The sequence below is a fragment of the Lagenorhynchus albirostris genome, chromosome 13 (assembly GCF_949774975.1).
Source record: "Lagenorhynchus albirostris chromosome 13, mLagAlb1.1, whole genome shotgun sequence".
NCBI classification, from domain to species: Eukaryota; Metazoa; Chordata; class Mammalia; order Artiodactyla; family Delphinidae; genus Lagenorhynchus; species Lagenorhynchus albirostris.
Window position 1 is genome coordinate 51,039,565 of NC_083107.1, and position 13,578 is coordinate 51,053,142.

Consider the following 13,578-nt stretch of genomic DNA (forward strand, 5'->3'; position numbering starts at 1 on the left):
AGGGCCCTTCCTCACTAACAGCAAAACCGTAACCCCAGTAACAGGGCTGAGGATCAGGGTGGAGGTGGCCAGGGAGCTGAGCGGGCAGCTCTGTCTAAGCCAGGCCCTGAGTTCGAGGGGAAGCCTTAAGGGCAGCTGTCTTCAGACCGTGTGGGTGCAGCCTGGGGGGTCCATCAGATAATCCCTTGGGGTGCGTGAAGAAAACAGGTGTAAACTGATGTCATCATTTGATACACATTTTGTATAGTGTATTTGTATGTGGCATAACTTCTATTAGGAGAGTATTGGTGTGGACTTCTCAGAGCAGGTGGCCGATCTGGATGTGGCCTGGATGCTCACCACACACCCCTAGCCTGGCGTTTTCCCCCAGGTGCTGAAGCTGCTCCATTGGCAGTGCCTTTGGGGCAGTCTCTCCTGTTCAGGTGGCACGTCTGGCCCTGGCTTCTCCCAGCCAGGCTCTGGAGGCAGCAGGGGTCTCTGGCCCTGTCTGGACCCCCCCTGCTGCCTCCCACCCACCTCCAGCTTTGGCCACGCCTTTGCAAGGCTTTTTTTTTTTTTTTTTTTACATCTTTATTGGAGTATAATTACTTTACAATGGTGTGTTAGTTTCTGCTTTATAACAAAGTGAATCAGTTATACATATACATATGTTCCCATATCTCTTCCCTCTTGCCTCTCCCTCCCTCCCACCCTCCCTATCCCACCCCTCCAGGCGGTCACAAAGCACCGAGCTGATCTCCCTGTGCTATGCGGCTGCTTCCCACTATCTATTTTACGTTTGGTAGTGTATATATGTCCATGCCTCTCTCTCTCTCTCGCTTTGTCACAGTTACCCTTCCCCCTCCCCATATCCTCAAATCCATTCTCTAGTAGGTCTGTGTCTTTATTCCTGTCTTACCCCTAGGTTCTTCATGACATTTTTTTTCTTAAATTCCATATATATGTGTTAGCATATGGTATTTGTCTCTTTCTTTCTGACTTACTTCACTCTGTATGACAGACTCTAGGTCCATCCACCTCACTACAAATAACTCAATTTCGTTTCTTTTTATGGCTAATATTCCATTGTATGTATGTGCCACATCTTCTTTATCCATTCATCCGATGATGGACACTTAGCTTGTTTCCATCTCCGGGCTATTGTAAATAGAGCTGCAATGAACATTGTGGTACATGACTCTTTTTGAATTATGGTTTTCTCAGGGTATATGCCCAGTAGTGGGATTGCTGGGTCATATGGTAGTTCTATTTGTAGTTTTTTAAGGAACCTCCATACTCTTCTCCACAGTGGCTGTATCAATTTACATTCCCACCAGCAGTGCAAGAGGGTTCCCTTTTCTCCACACCCTCTCCAGCATTTATCGTTTCTAGATTTTTTGATGATGGCCATTCTGACTGGTGTGAGGTGATACCTCACTGTAGTTTTGATTTGCATTTCTCTAATGATTAGTGATGTTGAGCATTCTTTCATGTGTTTGTTGGCAGTCTGTATATCTTCTTTAGAGAAACGTCTATTTAGGTTTTCTGCCCATTTTTGGATTGGGTTGTTTGTTTGTTATTGAGCTGCATAAGCTGCTTATAAATGTTGGAGATTAATCCTTTGTCAGTTGCTTCATCTGCAAATATGTTCTCCCATTCTGAGGGTTGTCTTTTGGTCTTGTTGATGGTTTCCTTTGCTGTGCAAAAGCTTTGAAGTTTCATTGGTCCCATTTGTTTATTTTTATTTCCATTTCTCTAGGAGGTGGGTCAAAAAGGACCTTGCTGTGATTTATGTCATAGAGTGTTCTGCCTATGTTTTCCTCTAAGAGTTTGATAGTGCCTGGCCTTACATTTAGGTCTTTAGTCCCCTCCCCAAGCCCTCATCACAATCTCCTCAGTGGGCCCCTCCCTCCCACTGCCCTCCCCACCTGTGCGTCCCCGCCCCGGCCTTCATGACCTCTCAGGCCTCTGCCTCTTCTCCAGGGCTCCCTCAAGGCCTGTCCCATGGGTACCTGGTAGATAAATGAACACACTGGTTCACACAAACCTGCTTTCCCTTCATGGGCCTCTTTATTCAAGACCTTTATTTTGAATTGTCAAGCAACTTGCCCAGCCCCGCTGAGGCTTCCTAAAAGGAATGCTTCAAGTCAAAATGCATTTGTTGCTTTTGCCTTTCCTATTACCAAGGACTCACTACCACCATCTTTGGGCATCCCAATGTAAACCAACAGCATTTGCTTTTTCTTGTTTATTTTTTTTCTAACAGAATTCCAGAATAAAAATAGATCTCTATCATATATATATATATTTATACACATACATACACATATAGAGATCCTTCAGCCAGGCGGGATGAAGGATCTGGTGTCCTTACAGTGTCCCTTGGCCTGGCATGGGAAGGCTAGAGGCACAGGCTCTCCCTGGTGGCACCTGGGGGTGTGGAGTGCTGAGCCAGGGCTGGGAGGAGCGTGGGTCTCCAACAGCCTCTCGCCTCGCCGCCGAGGAACAGACCGGGCTCTGACCGAGCTAGGGCAGCCTTCACCTGACCCTTCCACACACCTTCAAGTGAGAGATATGCCACCCGGGGCTTTAAAACTGAAACCCAAAGTGCAGATGAGAAAGGAGTTCCCCGATAGGCCTGTGGGGAGAGTTCCAAGAGCATCACGTAGCAGGGAAGACACCACCCACCAGCACCCCCAGGACCCCGGTAGAGACGGGTGTCACGTACACAGAGGCCTGCACAACCAGGGAGGGGCTAGGCTCCGGCCCTTCCTTGGGTCTCTAATTATAGGCCCTGTTTGGCCCCAGGCAGGGGAAACCAAATGGCTAGGGCGGGGCTTGGGTCACCCCAGAGAGCCTGAGGTGAAAATGGGCTGTGGATGGTGTTCAGGGCAGTCCTAGAGATTGCCAGTCTCCACATTATAACCCCTAGAGGGATCTACACTGTACCCATTGCCCGGAAAGGTAAGGCTTGAAGGAATGAGGTGTTGACGCAAGGAAGGGCTGGGTCCAGCGGCCATGTTTGTATCCTAGGGGCTGCAGCCCAGGGCCTGAGGCGGCGGCTGAGGCCCGTTTCTAGAGAGGTGGAGGTGGGCAGAAATGGAAGTTTAGTTAGGCCCAGAACTGAGTGCCCCTGGCCAGACACCAGAGGCCCCAGAGGCACTTGGCAACAGAGGGGAAAATTAAAGGCGGGCCCAAGCAAAGAGGGGCACGGCCAGGCACTGTCCACTAACTTAAACCTGGGAGAGGACCGTCCTCTTCCCGCCTGCCAGCAGATTCTTCAAGCCATGACTGCCCTGGGCACGACCTGAGAGTGGGGTGTGAGGCCAGGGCCAGGGGGCTCCCCCAGGCACCGAGGCCTGCTGAGGGCAGGTGGTGAAGTACAGCTGTGAGGTTCCCCCACTAGCGCTCTTGGGGAACGAGTCCAGTCACCATGACTCTAAGTCACTGAGGGTTCAAGCAGACTGCCTCCCGAGGGGCCGAGGAAGGAACCCAGGAGAACCCTCTTGGCCCAGCCAAAGGGCAGCTCATCTTTGGCGTGGGGAGCAGAGAGCTGAGGTTCGAGACTAAAGCTTGTGCAAAGCCGGGAAAGCCAGGGTCAGAGATATTGAAGGAGGGTGGCAGGTACAGTACAGGGGCTTTTAGACGGGGGGGGGAGGTCCCCAAGCCTCACAGACCCTTCCTGCACATTTAGATGATGCACAGATACACTGGGGAGCGTCCCCCGTGTTGATGTGGCCTCCCAGCTACTTCCTTGCTCATAAACTCCATGTAGCCGGAGTCCCAAGGAACAAGGGATTTGTTTTTGATGCAGACCTGGTCCACCCTGCTCCAGATGAGCAGCTCCCAGTCCCGGCTGGCCCTGGAGGGAAAGCGGGGGTGGGGGGGGGAGGCGAGGAGAATTAGGGCTGCAGCCTGCAGACACATTCCCTAGAGATATATTGCCCTGTGGCCCCGTACCTCCCCTGACCCACGCTCCCTGCTGCCCGCCTGCCTGCTGGGCAGCTCCCTCCCTCCCCAAAGCTGCGAGGCCTCATCAGAGCTCTCTGGGGATGATGGAGAAGGGCAGCACTGGGCTGCTGGCCTCCAGTTCGAGGGCGGTGAGAAAGCAGTCGACGGCGGCCTCGCTCTGGCCCTGGGCCTGCAGCACCTCGCCCAGGCCCTGCCATGCCTCGTGGCAGGTGCTCTGCCTCTCCACGGCGTCCCGTAGCACCTTCTGGGCCAGGCTCTTATGGCCCAGCTGACTCAGCATCACACCCTGGGGAGCAAGCACAGGGTGGGGTGAGGTGAGTGAGGCTATCCTGGGGCAGGGGCATCCTGGCCGTCGGGGTAAGGAGTGGAAGCAGTGCAGCCACGAGCCAGAGAGGGCCCTGCGTCTCAGGCTCGGGTACTGTCAAGTGACTGTGCCCTTGAACCATGCAAGCCCTCCCTGTGTCCATCCCAGCCTTGCTTCCGGCCCGGCCTCCCGGGTCACCCACTGTGGCAGCTCTGATCCTCCTTGCCCCAGGGGTTGGGCTTTAAGGTCAGCAGACCTGGCTTCGGGTCTCCCCATTACAGCTGAGGGATCCCGGGAAAGTCACCCCTCTCTGGCCCTCAGTTTTCTCATCTGTAAATGGGAAAGGCCACTGTGTCCACCTCTAGGGTTGTTGTGAAGTTTACACGACAGTAGAGGCAAAGCACTTGAACCGTGCCTGATGTGCGTGAGCTCTCAGTCAACGGATCTGTTGCCCCAAGGCCCCGGGCTGCACTGTGGCGCTGCCCTTCTCCCCAGGGACCTGTGAGACCAAGGGGTATGCGCTACAGGCCTGGGGAGGACCTCAAGCCTGTGGGTGTATGGACAGCTCCTGTGCCCGCGTCGGTAGCCTGTCTTCCTGGGACCTAAAGCCCATCCCAGCCTGGCCAGGCAGGTGAGGGTCGCAGGAGGCGAGTCAGATGATGGCCGGGGAACCAGGGACAGATGCTGGGTGAAAGGAGGGCCTCTGGGAGGGGCCTGGGAAGCTTGGCCCTGTTGTGTGGAGAGACAGAGGAAGTGACAGGACCTGCCACCGAGTTGGGAAGTGAGACTGGCACCTTGTCCCCCTCTACGTCCACCCACACGGGGAGGGGTGTGGGGAGGTGGGGGGGAAGGGCCAGGGTCCTCTTCCGACCTCCAGTCCCAGAAAGACTGCTTTGCACCCTCCCGCTAATCTGTGTCCCAGCCCTCAAAGGTGCCACAGTATCGCAGCACGGGGGGCCATCCTCTCATCAGACATGAGGTAAAGCCCAAACAACAGCGACTTCCTGGACAGGGAATGGGGGTGGGGAGCTGCCTTCCGTGTGCCAGGAGCCCCCTCTCGGGTGCCCGCCCACTGACGGCCATGTACATTTTTAGCCGGAACATTTTCCTCCTCGCCGCACTCCCCGGAGTTAGGCCCTCCGTTGCTATGGAGACCCACTGGGGAAGATGCACATGGCTGATTTCATAAAGTCTTCTGAGGGCTTGGAATACGACCAATTAGGCAAGAGTGAAAGATGGTGCTCAGGAAGCCCTAGGAAAAGCCTCCTTCTCTGAAGGCGCTAGCGGTCTGGTGGCCAGGGGGAGGGAAAGGGAGGGGAGCTCTTCAACCGAGGGGGAAGCTGTCCCCAGGGGACCACAGGGATGCGGGGAGGGCAGGGGAACCAGGGGCAGGGTAGAGCCTCAGGCAGGGCTCCTGGATCTGGCCAGATGGGTGCAGTGCTGACTCAGGGCTGTCCAGGACCAGTGGGCAGTGTCCAGTCTGGCCAGCAGGGCTCCAGGCCAAGCTGCTCTGTCCACATGGCCTGGGAGCTGGACCCTGAGCAGCTCATGATGGAACAGGGCCCACGAGGAGGAGGGCAGGAAGGCGAGACAACAGGCCGCCAGACACCAAAATTAAGCACCAAAAATGGAAGGTTTGAGCCCTGTGAGTGCTGCCCATGGGGGAGCAACAGAGGACAGATGGGGAAGGCCAACGGGGCCACCCAGGGCGGGGGCGGGGCCACAGTGGCTTTTACACACCAAGTTTTCTATATTGAGCTTCCATGTGAGATTTTTGTTTGAAAAGAGGGCTTTATAGCTAAAAACAAGCCTGAAAACCCCTGATCTCAAGAGTGTGTAGGTGTTTGGGAAGGGGCCAGACGTGTCTGCAGGCTGAACAGGGTGTGTGTGTGTTGGTTTAGGTTTGTGGCAGGCTCCTCTGTATGTTCTATGTAGAGGAAAAAAGCCCAGGGCTACACAGCCAGAAGACCTGGCCAGGTTGGAATCCCAGCTGTGCCACTGACAAGTGCCAAGACCATGGGGAAGTGGCCCATTTTCTCTGAGCTGCTGTTCCCTCGTCTGTAAACCAGGGGATAGAACAGTCCTACCTCGTAGGCTATTGTGAGGATTCTGCAAGGATGAATTTGAGATTATAGAGCAGGGTGCATGGTGGGCTGACAGCAAGTGGAAGTGTCCCCAGGATGAACAGAGGGTCCTGGGTGGAGGGGCAGGGAGGGCAAGGCTCCCTGTGAGGGAAGACTGTGTGGGCTGGCGTGGGGTTGGATCACATCCCCCCCACCCTGGGGTGCTGACCTCAGAGCCTGAAAGGAGACACCGGGGTCAGGCTGGGGTCTGGAGGCCCAGGGCCTGTAACAGGATCTGCTGCCACCTGCCCGAGACACCAGCCCGTTGGGTTCATGTTTGGTAGCAACTCAGAGCTGTTTGCTGCCTGACAACTGGGCAGGGCCCTGCCCCAGGAGGATGTGAGGTCTCACCTGCTCTCCCAAAGCCCGGCGCTGAGCCGAGGGCCTGCCGTCAGTCACCCCACCCCCAGCTGCCCCGAGAACAGGTCTCCAGGGAGATGGTGGGAACACAGAACTGGTCTCAATTCCATCCAAATATCCCGGCTGACTCCTTCCCTCCCTGTGTCGAGAGAGGAGACCAGACCTGCTAAGTGACTCTCAGCTTCTGACACTTGACCTGGGAGATGCCATCGCGGTGCTGCCCACACAGGGATTAGAAAGAAGTGCGAGTCACTGATGGTGGTGGAGCACAGTGCCTATAACCGGAGCTCAGGGAGGGGCAGGGCTATGGGGGAGTCCCCAGAAATTCCCGAGGTCGTCCATTCCTTTTTCCTTCCCTCCCTTCCTGGATCTCAGGAAGGCAGGGAGCATCTGGCCTCATCTCATCCGCTGGGACCCTGCTCCTCTAGGAAGTCTGTCTTTCTTGCCTAAGGGCAGCACGTGCTGCCACACCAGCGCCTGGAGGGTATGCTCCTCACTGTAGCTCTCAAACGCCATCCCCGACCCCACCCCCGTAGGCTGAGAGAGACAGGGTCCCCGGCTCCTGCCTGCTCCGTGATTTCCCACAGGACAGCAGCTCACAAGAGTTTGGGGGGATGGTGGTGGTCGCGGGTGCAAAGCCAGGCTCACCGGAGGCCTTTATGCGTACTTAGTGACCTGCTTAGGGCCACAAAGGCAGGCGGCCTCAGGGCCGCCTCCCTGGCTAGGGTCTGGTCTCCGGTTTGTGTGGAGACTCTGAAGGGAGTCCCTGTTAGGAGCCCAGGTTCTCTGGGGAAGTACAGGTTGGGGTCAGAAGCCACAGCCTGGGATGGGGATGAAGGGGAGCGGGGGTCCTACCTGCCTTTTGGAGAATTACCACTGCACACCATCTCATCCGGTTGATTCAGTGCCTGACGCTGTACCCCAGAGGGGAGGGGCGGCAGGAAGGTCCCGCTGTGTGAGCCTTTTTCTTCTTTGGGGGGAGGGCGGCCCTGGGAAGCAGCCCTGACTGCTAGGCCAGCTGCAGGCCAGGCTGAGGGCTCCCTCCCCACCCCTCCCCTCAAGTATTTATAGAAGTTATTTTGGGAATTTTCTTTCTGAGCTCAAGGCACATTCCTGGGATTCTATAACAGCCTTTCCAGCTGGGAAGCCGGGAATCAGCTGGAGGCTGCTGGAGTCTCCGGGTCCCTGGAGCCCCCTGCTTGGGGACCATGAGGCTGCAGGAAGGAGCCCATGGCGGGACCACCTCTGAGTCTGCCCCAGGGCTCCCTCCCTTCACCCACCCCAGGGGTGGGGAGGGGAGGGGAGGGGGGCTGACACACCCTTCAGGGAGGCCCACATTCCAGCCGAGCTCACAGCTCTCGCCGTGCACTCCGGGATCCTCCCAGGTGTGTCAGCCCCTACCTGTCCAACCACACTGGGAATGAGGAATCTGTCCCGGCTGAGAACGTAGCCCACACATCACCACATCCCTCCTGGAGCTGGGGCAGCTCCAGGCCCACAGGCTCGTCCTACCTCCTTGTTGTGGGAAGGGTATGACTCCTAGACCCACCCGAGGCCTGATGAGCTCCCACCCAGAGCTCCCCTTGGCTCTCTCACAGGAAGAGGCCTCGGCCCAGAGCGCCCGCAGACTCACTCAGAGCCCAGCCTAGCTAGGGGGCTTCTGGGGCAGCAGAGGTGGCTGTGCTCTTCACATACCAGAACTCACGCCTGTCCCTTCCTCCTAGGGCCTCCACAGGTGAGATGTCGTGAACACCAGCGGGCCCCTCGGCTGGGGGTGGTGTCTGTCTGCAGAGGGCCACAGCCAGGCTCAAGGACAAGCACCGCTTGGTCAGAGGGCGGGCACGGCCTGCGGGGGAGGGGGTCTTGCCAGTCCCGCTTCTAGGCAGGGGGCTGGGCCTTTTCGGGTTGGTTTCAGGCTCTAGGCTGGCTGGGGGCTCTGCCCACCCTGGAGCACGGCCAGGCCCAAGGGGCCAGGTCAGGAGGCTGCAGCGAGGCCTCTGGACTCTGGATTCTAGAAGTGAACACCCTGTGATGGGCAGCGAGAGGGGGACCCCATGGCAGATGCTCCTATCTAAGCAGGAGCCCAAGGGGTGTGCTGGCCTTCTGCACAAGGGGAAAGGCCTGAACCCTGCTACACCCTCCAGACATGTCTTTCCGACCATTGATTCTGGGGTTAAATTAAGCCAACAGTGCTTAACCGTGGCTCTGAGCTGAGTCTGTGCCACTGCCAGAAAGCTTCCTGCCCGCTTCCTTATCAGGGTTGCTGTGGACTTCAGGAGTCCACACACCGGCCTACGGTTTGCCTAAAGTCCTGGGTCAGAGGCAGGGGGACCTGCCTCCGCGAGCCCGGGGCGCGGGCTCAGGGGCAGTGCTGCGGCTGTGCTGTCGTGGGCATGAGGCGGGCTGGGGGCGGCCGCTGGACACAGGAGGCCCAGGCTGAGGGGACACGCCCTGGCACCTTCCACCCCTCCTCCCTTCTCCACTGCCCCATCAGGGAATGCAGAGCGCAGGCAGCACTGCGGAGGGACCAGGAAGAGAGCTCCCGATAAAACCTAGGAGGTCACATGGCCAAGAAGACATTCCTATTGAGCTTTCCTGCCCCACAGCAGCAGTATTCCTGCCCCACTGGAGCTGGGGAGACTCCGCTCATGAGCGCAGGCAAGACTTCCAGGTCCTCCCCTTGCCTCAGGCTGCCTGGACCCTCAGCCCTCTGCCACGGCTCAGGAAGCCAACAAGGAAGAAGCCTAGAGCAGGCGGGCTGTCCTGCATGCGGAGGCATGGGGCCCTGGAACCAGAGACCTTACTGCCGGCCTCATCCAGCGTCAGAGAACCTCCAGAAGGCCGGGTGCTGAGTTTCACTTCTCAGCTGCTCAGAACACCTTTCCTCCTTCAAGTCAGGAAGCAGCGGCCGAACCAGCCTAACAAGACTATGGGCCCGAGCGTAGGGCCTCCCCGAGCCTGGCCTTCCCTGCTCTTCCTCTCCAGCAGCCTCAGGGCCCAGCACGCCCCTTTAGCTGCAGAGTCTCACCTGACATATGCGACGGCAAGAGGGGGTCTCAAATCCCCCTCGTCCCTCAACGCAGACTCTAGCTCACTGGGCCGGCTGCTCTCGCTCTCAGCCAGGGGCAGCCTGGCCTTGCACTGTGCACAGTCTTGTCCCACCCGCAGGGCAGCTGGGGCTGATGTCCCAGGCCTCTGTGCCTTGGTCAGAGTCGCTGGGTGGACTCAGAGGATGAGAGGCTTCGCTACAATGAGTGTCTGGGGCTCGGCTCTGGGCATCCCCTTCCCTCTGCAAACCAAGAGCATCTGAACCTGGCCTGGGAGCCACACTTTGAAATGAAAAAGTAAACGCTTTTGCACAGCAAAGGAAACCATGAGCAAAATGAAAAGACAACTTCACAGAATGGGAGAAAACATTTGCAAATGATGCGACCGACGGGGATTAATCTCCAGAATATACAAACAGCTCATGCAGCTCAACTGCAAAAAACCACCCAATCAAGAAATGGGCGGAAGATCTAAACGGACATTTCTCCAGAGAAGACACACAGATGGCCAAGAAGCACCTGAAAAGATCTCAACATCGCTAATCATTAGAGAAATGCAAATCAAAACTACAATGAGGTATCACCTCACACCGGTCAGAAGGCCATCATCAAAAGATCTACAAACAATAAATGCTGGAGAGGGTGTGGGGAAAAGGGAACTCTCCTGCACTGCTGGTGGGAATGTAAATTCATACAGCCACTGTGGAGAACAGTATGGAGGTTCCTTAAAAAACTAAAAATAGAACTACCATATGCTCCAGCAATCCCACTCCTGGGCATATATCTAGAGAAAACGATAATTTGAAAAGATACAGGCACCCCAATGTTCAGTGCAGCACTATTTACAATAGCCAAGAGATGGAAGCGACCTAAGTGTCCACCAACAGAAAAATGGATAAAGAAGATGTGGTACATATATACAATGGACTACTTACTCAGCCATAAAAAAGAATGAAATAATGCCATTTGCAGCAACATGGATGGACCTGGAGATGATCATACTAAGCAAAGTCAGTCAGGCAGAGAAAGACAAACATCATATGATACCACTTACACGTGCAATACCACCTATACATGCAATCTTAAAAAATGATACAGATGAATTTATTTACAAAACAGACTTAAAAAAACCACAGGGAAATCTACTCAATATGCTGTAATAACCTAAATGGGAAAAGAATCTGAAAAAGAGTGGATATGTGTATATGTATAACTGAATCACTTTGCTGTACACCTGAAACTAACACAACATTGTAAATCAAACATACTCCAATATAAAAAATAAATTAAATCAATAAAGGTAAAAGTAACCCTGTCTACTGGGCCATTAACTTACAGAATTCTTTAACCTGATCCTAACAAGAGCCCTAGGTGCTTGGCGTCACGAGTCCCATTTTACAGAGGAGGACACTGAGGTTCTGGGAGGTTGAAGAACTTGGCCAAGGTTAAATGGTGAGTACAGGCAAAGTGGAACTCAAGTCCAGCTCAGTCATACTCGAATGCTGTGCTCCAACCTCCAGACGTGATACTGGGGGCTTAAAAACCACCCCAGCCCCAGAGGCAACCCCAAAGGCAGCTCTGTTGGCACCACGGGCCACCCAACAGCACAAGGAGATTTGGGCCAATGACCCTTGTCCCATGGCAGTGAGGTCAAGCAGCCCTGTCAAAGGTGGGGCTCAAACTCAGGCCACCTGGTCTTCCACGTGAATGGTGGCAAAAATACCCGGTGTTGACTTATCTTTTCACAGCTCTCGGCTCGTCCCCTAAAACTACCCCTTCAGGTCACAAGGGCCTGAATTATTATCCCCATTTGATAGAAGAGAAACTGAACCAGCAAGAGGAAGTAATCTCCAAGTGCCCCCCTAACCTGAAGGCCGGCAGGGCTGACTGCGTGTCTCAGACCTCTCCCGTCTGGTCCTACCCTCCAGGACTGGGGACAGGACCAGTCAGGGGAGGGTGGGTGGAGTTCACCTCTTTGACCTTAGAGAGCAGAGCCTTCCAGGTTAGATTCCTGGAGCACCTGCAAAAGGCCCAACCCAGAACCTCAGGTTTGGGTGGGGCAGAGCCCTGGTTCTCGCTGACTCAGGCCCGGCCTTGGGGAGGGAGAGCGATGGTGGGAGGGAGCTTCTGCGGGACTTAAGTCGTGAAGTGGCACACCCCAGCCTGGAGAGAGGGAGGCAAGGAGCTCTGGGGCCAACTGGGGGTGGCCGCATGCCATGGCCGTGCCCCAAGTCCACTTAAAGACAACCATGCTGGGAGCCAGAGGGAACGAATGCAGGGGAATAATTCATCACCAGCTCTCATCAGGGGGCAACAGATGACAGAAACACTGTCTTCCTGTCTTTCCAGGGGCATCTGGAGAGAGGATAGGCCGGGTCACGCAGCCAGGATTGCTTCAGAAATCACATCTCTGGGAATTACATGACAGGAGCCAAAGCTTATGCAGGGCTGTCTCCCCCTACTGCTGGGGTGTCCGACGTGGAAAGGGTTCTGGGGAGAGGGGGCAGCAGGAGCTAAAGCTCTGTCCCAAGAAGAAAGCATGACCAGGGGCAGAGGCCAGTGAAGAGCAACGAAGCCTGCCCAGAGAGGGGCCAGGAAACCACTACCCCCCAGGATCTGGCCCTGGGAGAGGAGGGCGGGACGCCAACCACCACAAACACAGATGGCAGGGACGCAGCCACACCTGCCCACTCCTGGCTGAGGCTTTCAAGCTACCACCTGCAGTGAGACAGTCTGCACCAAACATCCACAGTCCCGGCTCAGGCAAGTGGAGGGTAGAGAGTGAGGCAGCGTGTGGCCAGGGCTGGGGACCCTCCTGCCATTAAGGTCAGGTGACCTACCTCAAAGGAGAGGGTGGAGAGTGAGGCAGCCTGTGGCCAGGGCTGGGGACCCTCCTGCCATTAAGGTCAGGTGACCTACCTCAAAGGAGAGGGTGGAGAGAGTGAGGCAGCCTGTGGCCAGGGCTGGGGACCCTCCTGCCATTAAGGTCAGGTGACCTACCTCCAAGGAGCCCCCTCTTGGGAGGGTTCTCAGGGAGTTGATGACTCCATCAGTCACTCCTGGGCTCCTTGCCTTCCCTAAGCATCTCTGCTCCTTTGGACGTCCCCTCTCGGCCAAGCCCATGGAGCCTTCTCTGAAAAACAGCGTCACCCGAGGGACAACTCCTCTGCTGATCTTGGGAAGGACCCTGCTTCCTTTCTCAGGTTTCCTCAGGGACAGGCAGGTAAAGTTCAGGTTTCCCCTTCTTAACTAGATTCTCTGCCAGTAAATTAAGTTCTGAGCAGCCAGGCTGAGTGAGTGGGGTTTCCGGCTACCTAGAGGGGAGGCTGAGACAGAGCTGGCAGAGACTGTCGGGACCTGCTCCTGGGATTTCACTGGGAATTTCCATTGGCAGAGAGCATGTCTTTCTCTTTCCACACCTGGCAGTCTCCCAAAGCCACCTGGCCATCCCTGAGCCTGGTGGAGGTGGCAGCCTGCAGGATCGGGGCTTGACGGCACAGACTCCTCAGGGACGCTGCTGTGCGCGCGGCGGGAACTCTTTGCTGACACAGCACTGCCAAAGACGTGTCTCTTTCCTGCCTGATCTGGGTGGAAAAGCCTGAGCTGAGCCCAGGGTGGAGCTGGAACCATGGAAACGTCCCCATCACATCCAGGGCCGGGAGGGCAGAAGGACAGGAAGCGCAGAGACTATGCTTCTGGGCCGAAGTTCATGTTCTTGGAAGCCTGAACCCTGGCTCCTGGAAACAACAACTCTCCCCTCCTAGAGGCTTTCTCCAGCCTGTCTCCAGATCTC

At 56.0% G+C, this 13,578-nt stretch overlaps 1 protein-coding gene across 3 annotated transcripts in view; it reads right to left on the minus strand.

The window, feature by feature from the left end:
• Positions 1 to 2,026: 2,026 nt before the first annotated feature.
• The window catches only part of TTC7A (tetratricopeptide repeat domain 7A), a 122,186-nt gene continuing 110,634 nt past the window's right edge, over positions 2,027 to 13,578 (minus strand). For all 3 annotated transcript variants that reach the window (XM_060169825.1, XM_060169826.1, XM_060169824.1), the window contains one exon: positions 2,027 to 4,237. In XM_060169825.1, coding sequence (XP_060025808.1) covers positions 4,016 to 4,237 — 222 coding nt within the window. In that variant the 3' untranslated portion in view covers positions 2,027 to 4,015. The remainder of the gene's footprint in view (positions 4,238 to 13,578) is intronic.